This window comes from Phascolarctos cinereus, unplaced genomic scaffold (genome assembly GCF_003287225.1).
Source record: "Phascolarctos cinereus isolate Bilbo 61053 unplaced genomic scaffold, phaCin_HiC Scaffold_5;HRSCAF=322, whole genome shotgun sequence".
Lineage (NCBI taxonomy): Eukaryota > Metazoa > Chordata > Mammalia > Diprotodontia > Phascolarctidae > Phascolarctos > Phascolarctos cinereus.
The window spans coordinates 93,482,498-93,497,591 of NW_027555958.1; the positions used below are offsets into that span (position 1 = coordinate 93,482,498).

General features: G+C 39.3%; 1 protein-coding gene across 3 annotated transcripts in view; it reads right to left on the minus strand.

Moving 5' to 3' along the window:
* Positions 1–4,479: 4,479 nt before the first annotated feature.
* The window catches only part of TULP4 (TUB like protein 4), a 258,815-nt gene continuing 248,200 nt past the window's right edge, over positions 4,480–15,094 (minus strand). For all 3 annotated transcript variants that reach the window (XM_020986694.2, XM_020986691.2, XM_020986698.2), the window contains 2 exons: positions 11,978–14,565; positions 4,480–7,640 (listed from right to left, as the gene is read on the minus strand). In XM_020986694.2, coding sequence (XP_020842353.1) covers positions 7,524–7,640; positions 11,978–14,565 — 2,705 coding nt within the window. In that variant the 3' untranslated portion in view covers positions 4,480–7,523. The remainder of the gene's footprint in view (positions 7,641–11,977; positions 14,566–15,094) is intronic.

A 15,094-nucleotide genomic window follows, 5' to 3' on the forward strand; every position in this document is an offset into this window, starting at 1 on the left:
GTAAGAAATGATAAGCAGGCAGATTTCAGAAAAACCTGGAAAGACTTACATGAACTAATGCTAAATGAAATGAACAGAACCAAGAGAACACTGTACACAGTAACAGCAACACTGTATGATGATCAACTATGACTGACTTAGCTCTTCTCACGATTATGATACAAGACAATTCCAAAAGCTTCGTGATGGAAAATGCTATCCATATCCAGAGAAAGAACAGATGGAGTCTGAATGCAGATCAAAGCATACTATTTTCACTTTATTTTTTTCATGGTTTTTCCTTTGCAAACTGTAATTGTTTTGTAAACTGTTTCTTCTTTCACAACATGACTAATATGGAAATAGGTTTTACATGATTGCACATATATAACCTATATCAAATTGCTTACTGTCTTAGGGAGGAGGGAAGAGTAGGAAGGGAGAAATTTTTTAATTAAAAATTTTATAAAAATGAGTATTAAAATTGTCTTTACACGTAATTGGAAAAAATAAAATACTGTTTAAAAAAAAGTATTCCTGTCTTTGGGAACAACCTCCTTGCATCTTTTTTTAAACCTCAGAGTATTTCTTCATTGTATTACAAAGTCTTTGCTTATTTGTTTAGTCACTTGATTTTCGTCAGTTTTTTTTTCTTTTAAGAATTTCTTCTTCCCCACTCCCCTTCATTTTTCTTTATTAGATGCATATCTTGCTGTTTTGATGTGATGGTAGGGAACTGGTCTTAGATGTAAACACATGTCATTATCTTGCTGGAATTCTACCTTGTCTTTAAGCTGAACATACCTCCTGAAGAGATGAAATGCTATGAAAACTAGGAGCTCAGGAGAAGTACCAGCCATTGGCATGGATGTAGGCAATAAGGGTTTTTTTCCTGCAATAAGTTTAATTTCTTATTAGTGTCATATTCCTAAACTTCTATATTTTGTACTACATATACTGACATTATTGTATTATCAACATTATATAAAATAAGAATTAGTACTGTACCCTCTTCACTGAAATTTTCATGTTTTCCAGTTGTTTTTCTAGGAATAATTTCTAAGATTTGGAAAATGTGAATCAACAAATCACTGGCTTATGCCCATACGAAATAAATCTAGTAGCAAATAATGTTTTCCCTAATTCAAAAAACAAGTTACTCAAATCTCATGATGTATATAGTTCACATTATATAATGGGAAAGACTTCCAGATTTATAAAATAGATTATTCACTGATGTAGGATTTTTTCCCCTTCTTTATCTCCCACTGTAGTGTAGGAATGCTATGCTTAGGATGAGGGAATTAGGAGTAGTTTATAGTAGGCATAACATTAACAAACACTGTAATGGGGAGGTAGGAAGGAAAATTTATGATACATACTTGGGACTCAGAAATTCCAAAATTTAATTCTCAATCTGCTTTAGTTATGAAAAGTCATTTCATTATATAGTCTAAAGGAATTATAGGGAGGAGAAAACAGATTTTAATAATTGCTTATGAGTTAGAAATAGAGAATATAAATGACTATGATTTCTTGAAAATTTACAAAAATATATTATTTATTATTTATGTTTGACCAAGGGTTCTTAATCTGGTGCCCATACACTTGTTTTTCTAATATTTTCATAACTGTACTTTAGTAAAATGGGTTTCTTTGGTAATTATATATGTTTTCTTTTTCTTTCTTTTTCCTTTCCTTTAAAAATGTTATTCTGAGAAGGGTACACATGTTTCATCCCACTGCCAAAGGGGTCTATCAAACCATAAAGGTTAAGACCACAGAATCTCATCTTTATCCTACCAACTCTCCAAAACTCCTCCTACCTAAACCCCAAACATAACATGGTTCTTTTCATCTAGGAATTTACAGCCTAATCACAAGGGTTTTAAAGTTCTATATGAATGATGACAAATATGGTTCCAAATGGCTTAAACTGTAATCACAAAATACAGAGATATGAGAAAGTTAGTTATGGGGTATTCAAGAAATTTCAATGAAGACAGTGATCTATTTTTAAAAGGATTTAAGACATTAAAAAAGCATCTCAATTCTACAGTTACTGATTTTTCTATTCTGCAAAATTTTATTAAGCAACAGCTGGACAACTCTTACAACTCCAAATCATCAAGGAAAAAAAATAGGGCAATAGATCCATCTCAATAATAAAGACAGTAAAGAATAAAGACAGTAAAGAATTTAGACAAACCACACCTTTTAAAATGGAAACCATGAAAACTTTCTAGGATACCTCCTTCACAATCTAATACACAAAATACATAAGGAGAGGCAGATTAGGGTGAGTTTTATCACAATGTAACGCAGGGTCTGAACAGCTCTTGGTTCCGGAAGTAAAAGAAAGCAACGCAGTCAATTGAAATATAATGCTATATAATTATGGAAAAGCACACAGCACAGGTGTACTCTGTTTCCCGAGGGACTGATTATAGCATGCTGGTCTTGTGTGGTTTGGGACTTATGCACCTTCATAACTGCACACTTAATTTGAAAGAAAAAAGAAAGGAAAAAAAGACAAAAACAGTTGTAATAAACTCAGAAATAATGTGCAAAAGTTACAGTACCAAAGTAATGCATTTAAACAAATGCAAAGAATATCCCTTTTGGTTAAACAATGGTGCCTTTCTCAGTCAAATGCATACCCATGCTACTCCACAACACTATATATATTTTTATCTACAACAAACAAGATCTTAAAGCCCCACCCCCACCCCCAAACAGAAAGTTACAAGAAAAAAAAGGGAAAATATAATTGAAAGTGAACACACAAATACAAACATATATGCACATATATATTTGGAAAAAGAAAATCTCTAAGGTTTTATAAAGCACAGACATAAACACATAATGGAGACAAGTTATGAACTGTGTGCTATTATGAAATTTTATGAACTCAAATATTATTCATTATATGAAAAAACTTTTTTCTTTACAATTAGAAAAAATTAACATTATCTTGACTAGCCTTTTAACAAACATTTACATGGCCAAATGAAAAACTTCTTACAGTATATGATGGTTCATTCTTCAAAGCTGTTGTGTAAGAATAGAATCCTCTTGTAAGCCAGTGTAACAATGGAGAGAACATTTCAGGAATTCTAGGTCTTCTTGGACATATACACACATATACATACAGACATGTATATGTGTGTACATGTATACAAATATTTAATTCCATTCTATAACACACTATTTCTCAATGGAAATGATGCAAATAAGGAGTGGTTGTTTAATTGCCTTGCAGGCAGGGAAGCTGACTACATAGGAAACAATCAAAAGGAGACTCCTGTGTCATCCTCTTTGGTTCAAGGTTTCTGGAGAATTTTTAGAAGGCAAACAAAATTCCAAATCAATTCTTTCCCAGTGACAAATTGTTTAAAGGGATTACTTTTAAAAAATGAAATGGTTGGATTCCATACATAGCTCATTAACAGTCCTGGAGAAAGATATTTCTCTTGATTAAACCTGTATTTCAAATCACTTAAATAGAACCTTAAAACTATACCACTTGAAACAATAGACTCTATCAGAGATGAGAGGGATCTATCCTCTTATTTTTACAAATGAGAAAACTGAGCCCCAGAGGAGTCAAGTGACTCACCTGAAGCCACACAGCTAGAAGACAGGTAAAGCCAGCATTAGAAGCCATTAGAAACTGGCTCACAGTTTAGTGCTTTTTGCATCATATCACAACAAGACAACGACACAAGTTTTTGCCTGTAGTTCAGTAGGATACTATTCCATTAGCAATAAACCAAGTCAAGAAGAATTAACCTGGAAAACATTTTGGTTTATAGTACAATCAAAACTCAGAAAAAGGCTTACTTTATCTGTCTCAATATGATGGTGAACTATATTGAAGGTGTACGTTTGCCCACAAAATCTTACTTTTCTTTGATTAAGTTAGGGTAAAACAAATTTTAAATTGGTTTCCATGTCAAATTTATGTACCTTCTTCCATGAAAAGAGCATATTCTTCATGAAGCTGATTCTCATGAGACTAAAACTTTTTTAGAATTTAGAGCTCCCATCAGGAATTTTCATATGTGTGCGTATATGTATGTGTATATATATGTATGTACACACACATATAATCTTTGTAACTTAAAGTAATTATGTTTCTGATGAAAATAATTCTTTTATGAATAAAAGGATCACCCTTAATCTAAAAACACTCTAGATACAGCTACAGTAGACATCAATTTATGCTTTATTTTGGTACCAAATTATTCTTCCCAGAGCAGATGACAAGGGTTAAGTACTAGTTGCATGTTCCTTGGTACTCAGACACTAAACTGCAGAGGCCACAAACGAGGCTGAAGCATTAAAAAGTACACAAAGTGATTTGGAGTAGAACCTGTCTTTTGGGAAGCAGGTTGAGAATTTGTTAAAAGGCAAATTATCTTTGCTACAAAGGTTCCACGCTCACCTGACATAAAGATTTTGAACAGTGATTCCAAAGAATTCCCTTGAGCACTGACCCTCATTTAGAAAGACTTTTATTTCACATTCTACATTTTATCCTTTTATGTCATATTTTAGAAATCAAACAGGGCTTTAAAAAATCTGAAGCAGATTACTTAAAATTCCCTCCCCGCTGCTATTCTCATTCTCTCATTTTTTTCCCCACTCAAAATACACTATCTTTTTTTAAAAAAGAAAGTTCAACAAAAAAGGAAAACATCTAGGTAAGTTATATCATCACAAGGAAACCATATTCTTAATGGAATATATACTCAAAGATATTACTGTTTCTTAACTGCCTAATTAACAGGATTTTTCTCCTTAAATTATAAAAAGTTGCAAATTGTCCAGCAAAAACAAAATCTTTCTATACATATTCTGCAATTGTTGCAGCAAAACGTACTGCTACCAAATAATTAGTTACAAGGATGCTCTTTTTATATAAATAAGAAAGTGGGTATAACTCACCAGTACATAGTAATAAAATAATCCATAAAAACACTTATTACATTAAGCAAGATAAATAATTTGTCTCTAGGACAATAAGAGAATTTGCATTTAAATTATTTAAAAAACTAGGCTGTAACAATTATTGCACAACTAAAAATAAGCACTGAAAAGCCATTATCAGGCTACAGAAAACTAATGTATAAAGGAATTAGATAATTCTGAACACATTGCTAAATTCTTCCTAGAAGAACTTATCTACTAAAAAACTGGTTTGTAACGTTTAAATATAAAATGCTAAACTCAGTTTTGGCTGGCAAACAGTAACTTCCATGATGTTTTAAAATCATATCAATCTTTTTTGTTTGTTTTTGTTTTTTGGGGTCTGAAGAGAATGGCTATTGACAATATCCTGCTCTGAGCAATGAATGAGTCAGGTTTTGCTTCTAATTCTTATGCCTAGATGATGCTTGGCTATGCTCATAAAATCAAATAGGGAATTTAAAAATAAATGCTTAAATCATGAACATACCTACTTTAACTTTTTGTATTTTCCACTTTTCTGTTTTCAAACAAAACCCAAATACAGGACTCTAAACTAGTAGACAAGTTAAAACTAAAATTCTGCATGTTCCTAGGAACAGGGCTTAGCAATATCAAACTTGTGTATTCAGAAAAATCATTTAAGATCTTGGTTTCAGGGCCCAAACACTACCCAAGAAATCCTTTTCTCACCTGAAGGTAGGAACAGGTGCAGGATGAAGGTGATACAAAAAAGGGGCACTTTGCTATGAAGAGTCATTTTAATTTTAAGTTAAAGGAGGAAGGGTCCTTGCTGAAGTGCAAAAATGACATTTATATCAGTGGTCCAAATGGAATGTCCAGATATTCAAAATCATATTTAAAAGAAACATTTGTGATGGACCTGTTTTGTATTGCACACAGACATCATTCTGTCCTCCTTCCCTGTAAGAAGCTTTCATTCAAGTGAATATACAAATAAACCGGGGTGGGCATAATAGCTTTCTTAACAGCAGCGAACGAGTGGAATAGAAATCCATCAAAAAAAGTTTAAGCAAGCTGCTGACAGTAATTCCTAAGGCTCTCTGTTACTGATTTTTGTAAAGGCTTTATTCCTCTGCAAAATACTCTGTACTATTAAATAAGTAACTTTATTCATGGGGAACAACAGGACAAGTTTCAAAACTCGGTGAAATGAATATCTTTCACTACCCTGCTTAATGGAAAATTACTTCAAGGATTTTAGAATTTATACATAGCAGAGAATAATATAGCATTTTTTTCAAAGAAAAAAATTAGGAAAATTTTTCTCTTTAAGAAAGAGAGAGCAGTGAAGAGACATATCTGGAGGATAAGAGAAAATAGAAAACATACAGTAACCTCCTCTACATAGCCCTGTTCTAACTTACAGGAGACTGGAGTTGGTTCTCAGCAGGACTCACACACCACGGGTTTGAGAAAAATCGCTGTCTTTCCACTGCAGAATCACAGAATTACAGAGTTGGAAGGAGGCTCAGTAGCCACCTAATTCAACCCACACCATCCTAAAGTATTCCCAGTACAACATACCCAGCAAGTGGTCATCTAACTAGATCTCTCTAATTTCAGCCTCTTCACCTCCTTTCAGTCAATCACGCCAAACAATTGTCATTGCTTTTAGGAAAGAAACACTCATATTATGCAACTCCTAAAATCACTTATCTTAAATGTTAATCACTCAAAGAGGAGTGTAGCCCTTCAACTCGGTCTACACTGACACATAATATGCCTCTCACTTACATGAACATACAATACTGTTAACAATATTGGAAAACTGCAGTCCATTTCCCCCTCACGTTTCATCGTAGAGCAAATCATATTTATCCCAGGTGATGGTGCCACCTTTCAGAAGTGTGTTACCAAAATGGCTGTTGGCATACAATTATTCTCTATAGTAACAACCTAGAATTTAGAAATTACAGTTTGTTCCACTCTAAAAAAGGTGCTGTAATATTCAGCTACCAATGAATAGAATCTGAATTTTCAAATATTTTTCTGGGGGAGCTTGAAATATTTTTTGCTTTTGTTTTTAACACCATTGTCAATGTTAGGGTAGTAATAAAAGGTGGATGCAACGAGGGAATGAAAAATAATATGTATGTTCCATGTTTTTAAAAGAATAACATGATATAAGGCAGTCCATCCAAAAGGACAGTTGTCCTGTTCTCCCCCCCAACCCACTTCCCAACCCTCCCCCCCTTCCCCCACTAGCTTTACATCAGCAAACACAATAGAACCAGTACCACAAGCCAAAGCTATACTTCCCAACGTAACACTGAATGGTTCTAGCCCTTTGCTCTCAAACACCAGCACTATATTTTGCTTTTGTTAAAAAAAAAAAAGATAAAGGATACTAAAAACCCAAATAAACAATAACAATTACAGTTCAGTGGCCTCTCTTGGGGGGGCCTGATAGACTTTTCCAGTCTGCTGTTGTCTTCTGGTCCGTGCAGGCACCTCTGTTACACCCAACATTGGGTCCGCCAGCATTTTCTGGATTGGACTTCTTTGAAAAGGTTTCTTTGTGTTTCTTTCTCCTTTGAGTCATTTTTTTTTTATTTGAGGCGCTGAGTCACATTAGCCAGAGCAACTGCAAATGCCTGGACAGCAGAAAAGGGATACTGAAAGTCCAAAATGTAAGCATTGCCATCAATCCTTCCAAACTGCATTACCTATAATAGGGCAGTAGGGAAGAAGAAAGAAAATAAGGAAAACAGTTAAAACTGCAACACAAAAGAATTTTAAAAATTCAATCCAAACCTAAAGTGCCCTAATTATGTGATCTATGAAAAAGAAATTGAGTTCTCATCTTAAGAGGGCTTCTCCAGCTGTCCCAACCACCAAAACTTCCTCAAATTTGACATATTTAGTATTTTGTCCTTGTGAGAGATTGAGGATGAAAGTTTACATGACAATTGCTTTTCACAGCCCTTAGCAGGTCTGTGTTTCATGCTACTGCAATAATTGCTGGATGACAGTAAATGCACATAATAATTTAGAAAATAATTATTTATTTTCTTTTGATTATTATTTTGGTATAAGAGGCTATCCCCAAAGATCAAAGAATCACAAATTTAGAGCTGAAAGGGACACAGTTACCTACCTGTCCTGCCCCAATCTCTCGGCCAACCTCTAATCCTGAATCTCCAACTGCCTTTCCGACATCTCAAGCTGATGTCCACGAGACATCTTCAACTCGACATATTAACTGCCCACCCCGCTCACCCCAGACATACATTTCCTATCAGAGTAGAGGACAACACCGCCTTCCCTGTCTCTCTAGGAGACATCCTGGACTTATCACCATCTCTCACTCTCTATCTATTCTATGGCCAAGGCCTGTCATTTTCACCTTTGTAACATCTCTCAAATTCACATCTTCCTGTCCTCTGGCCCTGTCATCTTGCTACTCAATAAACACCAGTGGCTCCCTACAGCCTCTAGGATCAGATACAAAATCCTCTGGCATCCAAAGCCCTTCATAACCACCCCCTCCTGGCTTTCCAGTCTTCTTACGCCTCATTCCCAGACAGGTATCCTCTGATCCAGTGATGCTGGCTTCCTTGTTCCCTGAACAAGGCCCTCCATCTCTCAACTCCAGTCATCTTCACTGACGGTCCTCTTTTCTTAGAACGTTCTCCCTCCTCATCTCTGCCTGTGGGCTCCCCTGGCTTCTTTTAAGTTGCTACTAAAATCCCATTTTCTAGAAAAAGCCCTTTCCTATCCCCCTTAATTCTAGTGCCTTCTCTCTGTTAATTATTTCCTATTTAACCTGTATATAGTTTGTTTGTACAGATCTGTTTGCTTCTCATCTCCTCCATTAGATTGCGAGCTCCTTGAGAGCAGGGACTATCTTTTGCCTCTTTTTAAGTCCTTAGGGCTTAGTACAGTGCCTGGCACATAGGAGGTACTTAATAAATGTTTACTGACTGAATGACCTAGTCCAATTCCCTCCTTTTATAGATGAGGAAAATGAGATTCATGGGGCTTAAAAGACTCACCCATGGTCAAATATATGATAAATAGCAGACTTTACTAGCTCATAATGATTATAGACTGCTGAATTACAATGTGATCTTACATTCGTCAGCAACAGGCAATCAATCACAAGTTCACCAAACTTACATGAAAACTAAGTTTATTGCAAGACAAATGACCATGCATGTGGAACCCAAGGAGTTCACAATTCATACAGAAATTTACATATTTATGACAGCAAGACGAAGGAAGGAGGAGATATCAGAATCTTCACTTAAAGGGGCATGACATGGGAAGGGAAAGGTGCAGAGAGTTGGAAAAGGACAAAACCTCTCCCAAAGGGGAGGAGCGAGGCACATTCTTTTTTTCCCTTGGGAAGTGCTAGACCATGAAGACACGATAGTATCCTTATCTACAAGGGCCCAGCTGCACAAGCCTAGTGCAGACTGTCTAATACATGTTTTGACTCCCAGGGACACACAGGGAGTCCAATTTGGGATGCAAACAACAATTTATGTCAGCTAGAGGGGAGAGGTTAGTCCTTAACACATACAGGCCCCCTGCATGCTCTGGGTCCAGTGTTTTTGGAAAATATGGCAACTCAAAAAGACAAGTTCAGGGGACCTCTTAACAGTCCTCAACATATTCGACCAAAGACATTTTTATTGCAATGCTTTTATAAAGATTATGTTAAAAAAAAAGGATAACTTAGAGGAAGATATGAATTAAGTCAAAATTTGAAGTGGATTAACTAAAGTGAGATGAAAAATTCAATCTAGCAATTAAGTACCAGCTAACACTAAGTAGTAGCAATTAGAGCTTTTTTTAACCCCTAAGTTTTAACAGAAAACAATAATACGATCCAGTTATATGGAGAAGGGATATCTCTCTCTCTTCCCTCCCTACTCTCCCTAACCCAGGAGAATTTCAAGGTACTTCTGAGAAACTTGCAAGCTAAACAAACCAGCATACAGAATCAAAGAATTCAGAGCAAGAAGAAAACTTAGTGGTCCCCTAGGAAGTGTATTTTAGAGATCAGGAAACAGAGGTCCAGAAAAGCAAGGTAATTTTTCCAAGTCACACAGGCCATAGCTGAATTAGTTGAGATGTGAACCCCTCCCATTTTGTTTCCTCCTTAATACTGGAGACAATTTCATTAGCTGGTTTTACTTCTACTGTGTACAATTAATTTTCCTCTCTCTAAAAGATGACTCCCAGTTACTCAAGGAACGAAAATACCTGCTGTGCAAATTTCATGGGACATCCTTAGTGAAAAACTGCTCCTTGAAGGCCAATATCCTTTCAACCCAATTTTAAAAAGCCCTGTTGAAATACAAGGTGATTTTTGTTTCACTCAATCTTGAGCAGGATTCTTAAGGCAAAAACATGGCTCAACAAGAGGAAATTTGGTAATTAATCCTCAAGGAACAGAAAAGGCTTCAGAACCTTGAAACAGACTACCACTTGAAGGAGAAGGTTCTTTTAACAGTGCTCATCCTATTACTGACCTACAAAGTCAAGCTAAAACATCCCAAGTTTTGATATAAGTAGCTCATTTGTAATAAATTGGCATTTCTATTCACTCCTCAAACTCAAACGTATAAAGCAGGGCAAAAATGAAAGTTGAATGGGGAAAAACAAAGGCAGCTGAGATTTTCAGAAGCTCAAAACACATTTATTTTTGATGATGCTTTGACAGGCTTTCATTTTTGCTTATTGTTCTACCCTTGAAAAATTTTCTACTCTGAATCACGCAACGTTTAAAGAAGTATTACTTCTATCAGTTCTGCTAAAGTTCTTAACAGAATTTCCTAGAAACAAAAAAAAAATCAGAAGCAGATTTGGTTTTTTTCTAATAAATATAGAAAGTTTAATTGGATAAAAAGGCTGTAGCAAGGCAGAAAGACATTTTGTAACTTAAGGCCTAACATACAGATTCACAAATGTCTCTTGAAGTAAAATCTCACTGTCTTTAATAGAATTAACAGACCATCTGAGTTTGACCACATTCTGTTAAAAGTCAGCACGTAAAGGAACTCTGCCAGACCAGAGATAATTAGTTATTCAGAGAGCTATCGAACTGCTTATATTGACAGTATCCTTTGGGCCCTATTTAATTAACGGTTCAGCTACTGGCATGCAGAACAAAATTCTTGGGGTTTGCTTTTGTAGGAAGTTTCATCAGCTGTCAGTATCACTAACGATAATGAACACACTGAAGCCTTTTCATTGCTCTGACAGGAAAAATGTAAAAATACATACTGTCTGAATTCTCTCATTACTATACACTTTGTTTGAATAACTAATTTGTAATACTAGTTTTTAGACCACTGTACATAAAGAATTTTTTTAAAAGAAGAAAGTAAAACATTTCTGTTTAAAAACGAGTCCAAGCTAAGTGTGGTGGCAGATGCCTGTGATCTCTGCTACTGGGTAGGCTGAGGCTGGTGGATTACTGGAGCTTAGGAGCTCTGAGTTGCAGCAGAGCTAAAGCTGAATGGGTGTCCACACTAAGTTGTACACTAATATAGGGGACCGCTGGAAATAGGTGGCCACTTGGTTGCCTAAGGAGAGAAGAACTGGCCTACATCAGAAATGAAACAGGTCAATCAACAGTGGGGCCCCATGTGTGGCTGCTGTACTTCTAGCTTAGAAAAGATAGGGATGAGGAGAGAGGAAAGGAGGGAAGGAAGGAGGAAAAGAGGGAAGGAAAGAAGGGAGGGAGGGGGGAAGGACAAATTTCTTGATAGAGAAATCATGGGGTACAGAATGAGACACATATTTTTTGGACATGGTCAGTGTGGTAATTTGTTTTGCTTGACTATTATACTTAGGGGCTACAAGGATTCTTTCTTTTCCTTTTCTTCTTAATAGGTGGTGTGAGAAGGGAGAGAAAATAATTTTTTGTTAATTGAAGGGGAAAAAAAGCAATTTTAAAAAAGGAAGTGAGGCCAGAAGGGTGAAACAGGATTTCTGGGACTGCACTTGGTTTTTCAAAATAAATTAGCTATCACTTTCAAAGCAGTCTTACCTGTCTCCCTTCCAATTCAATCTGGAAGTTTTTTGCAGATTCTTGGGTCACCCGCCCTCCGAAGTCCAGCTGGTACACCTGTGTAGCCTCATTCCACAAAGGCTGCTTATTAGCCATCACATACACAAATCCCTGATTCCCCAACCTCCCGTCCTCCTTTTCATTAGCTTTCCGGCACTTGAATTCCTCCAGCTCACTGGCTGTCCTCAGACTCCTTTTGGTTTTCCACCCCTTCTTGCTGCCTTGGCTCTGGTTCATCAGCTCATCCCCACTGATAAACAGTTCTGGCTCACTCTCGGAGCTATCCTGAAATTCGTTTGTCTTACTGAGCTTCTTTGACTTCAACTGGTCCTTCTGGCTCTTCACTTTCTTTTTCTCTCTCCCAAGTCGGGGGCTGGAGATGAGGGAGTTGAAGTCACTCAGAGTCCTTGCCTCCTTCTTCCCCTTGCCCTCCGTGATGGCCTGGACATTCCCTTCTTCAGCACGGCTGTCCAGATGCTTACGGTTCTTCTTCCCAAATTTATCTGTCCTCTGTGGGATAGGACTTTCTGTCAAGGAGAGGACTTCCTGGAAATTGTCTGCAGTCTCCACCATCACTTCTGTACCCAGGTGGCCTTGGTGCTCAGCTGGAGGTGGGGACACAATGGGCTTTTCCACAACCAAGTGTGATTTGGGAGGAAGAGTGCCCTGGGAGTTCTGCACAGGTGGGCACGCACTGTAAGAATTCCAAGGATGCAAGGCAATGGGTGGCAGCTGTAAACTAGAACATGTGCTGCTTCCTGGGTACATGGGTGGCAAGGGGCAATAGGAAAGGCTGGATGAGTACCCTGGCTGAAGTACTACAGTGGGTTCCTGTTGTGCAAATTGTGTTGGGGACAGGGCTTCTTTAGGGGAGCAGGGAGCCTGCATTCCCTGCAAAAGGGGATTATTATAGCTTCCTGGAAAAGGTACTCCCATCCCATAGCCTGTCTGGAAAGTGGCAGTAGGGCTGGTTGGAGACTTGGGGGAAACAAAGGGCACTCGGGACACATCCAGGTGCTGGGCCTGACCAATCATCAGAGGCGGTGGTTTCAGGGGGTTGGGCACTGAACTCTGTGCTGTCCTTTCCTGAGGAACCCAAATATCCTCTCCCAACATAGGGTCCCACTGGTAAGGGGGCGGCCGTTTCACTGCCATAGTTGTCTCAGCTAGCGCTGCATGCCTAACAGACTTTTCCACCTGACAGTGCTGGGATAGGGCCTCATCCTCTGTGAAGGCAGAGTTGACATAGTCTGTCCGATCACGAGAGTTGTCAGGTGGGCTCAGCAGATTGTATGAAGACTGGGAGGCCAAGGGTGAAGTGCTGACTGAGTGCGCTATGACTGAGCTGTGCTGGGAGCTGCCCACCGAGCTCAGGTCAGGCCGCATACCACCCCCGAGGCCGGCTGTGCCGCTGCCGGCACTGGCCCCCGCCAAGCTGCCTCCAGCGCTGTTCGCACCACTTCCACTGCCGCTGCACTGGCTGCAGGTGTACAGAGCAGCGGGCGGCCTTGGCTGGTACTGGGCGGTTACCACGCTACTCTTGGGCTTCGGCGGGTGCTGCAGGGTAGCCCGCTGGCTATCTGCCAGCTGAGCCATCTTCTGAGCCGCCTCTCGGTTATTCCTGCGCAGCGTTGCATGGATAAGGCTGCTGTCTAATCTCTGGGCAGCTCCTCGCCCCTGGGCCAGCTGGCTAGCGATTTCTGGATAAGGGGGTGGATCCCCAGATGGGATGGAGTAGCGGGGGACAGTTAACCGGTTGAGGGTTGCACTGGAACAGGGCTGCGGGGCCTTCTTTTGAGTGGCCGTGATCCTCAAGGTAGCTGAGCTTCCAGGCCCTGGAAGGGTATAAGTGTTCTGGGCACACAGCATCCGAGTCCGAGGCCGACACACTTCCTCCACGTTACCGCTGCTGTCAAAGGTGGTGATCCTCTCATAGCCGAGAGGGGTTTGGTAATGTCCCGAAGAAGGGAAAAGAGAGAAGTCTCCCTTTTTCAGACAAACATCCACAGGGGGCTGAGGGGGAGGCAGTGGTGGGGGTGGGGCTGCAGTGGTGGGAGCAGCTGGGATAGTTCCTGGGTAAGGGGGTGGTGGGTTCAATTTATTCATCTGGATCTCCTGGGTAGCCGCGAAGACCACAGCATCCCCTTCTGCTGCCAGCGGCTGCACTGGCCTCAGGGCCTTTGCTGCCTTCTGCAGGTGCTCGTGTTCTCTGTCTCCGTGATCCCCCACAGACAGTTGGATTGCCCCCTGTGGTGGGAGGGACAGCTGAGGAGGTGCCTGAATCAATCGTCCCATCTCTACTCCTCCAAAAATCACTTGTCCTGGACTGGAATACCTATTGGGGCCTGGGTACTGGACGGTGCTGTCACTCGCGTGATCAGCTGCTCCCACAGAAGTTGTCTGATTGGTTAGGACATCCAACTGCACGTTCTGATTGGCAAGCAGGGACTGCACCAACCCTATGCTTTGCGTGGGGGACATCGCTTGTGCTGAGCTGTGGATAGGAGCAATGGGGATGTTCACGGTGCAAGGGGGATTATTTTCAGGTACTCCAGATGCTCCAGTAACTACAAGAAAAGGAAAAAAAAACTGCTTACAAAACACTAAAATGGAATTGGGCCAGAATAAGAATTACAAGCCTGAATCTGGGGCTAAATATTTTTTCTTCAAGTTACAGGAAATCATCATGACTTGATATTTGGGATCTTAAGGCAAGATGAACCCTCAGTGAATGGCAGTCCTATTTTTCTGTGTTAGAATGGCCATAATGCTCTTTTAGTATGTGATGCTACTGACTTCAGCAACACCCCCAGCTTCCTGATTTTCCATTTCTGTGAGGTACTGGGGATATAAGAAAACTGGCTTCTTCATAGCTAGGAGTCCCTTAGTAAGCAAGTGCTGTGTACAAGGACATTAATTTCGTGGATGTACCTTCTTACTCTATGCCTCCTCTGAAAAAAAAGAAGCATGCAAGTTGGTCTTGTTAGATAAAAAACCTTTGTTTCAGGAAAAAGAGGACTGGGGCCAGTAGTGGTAGGCTATATGTCACAGGAAGGATGAGTAACAGGTGAAAGGGGGGAAGAAAATACCCATTCA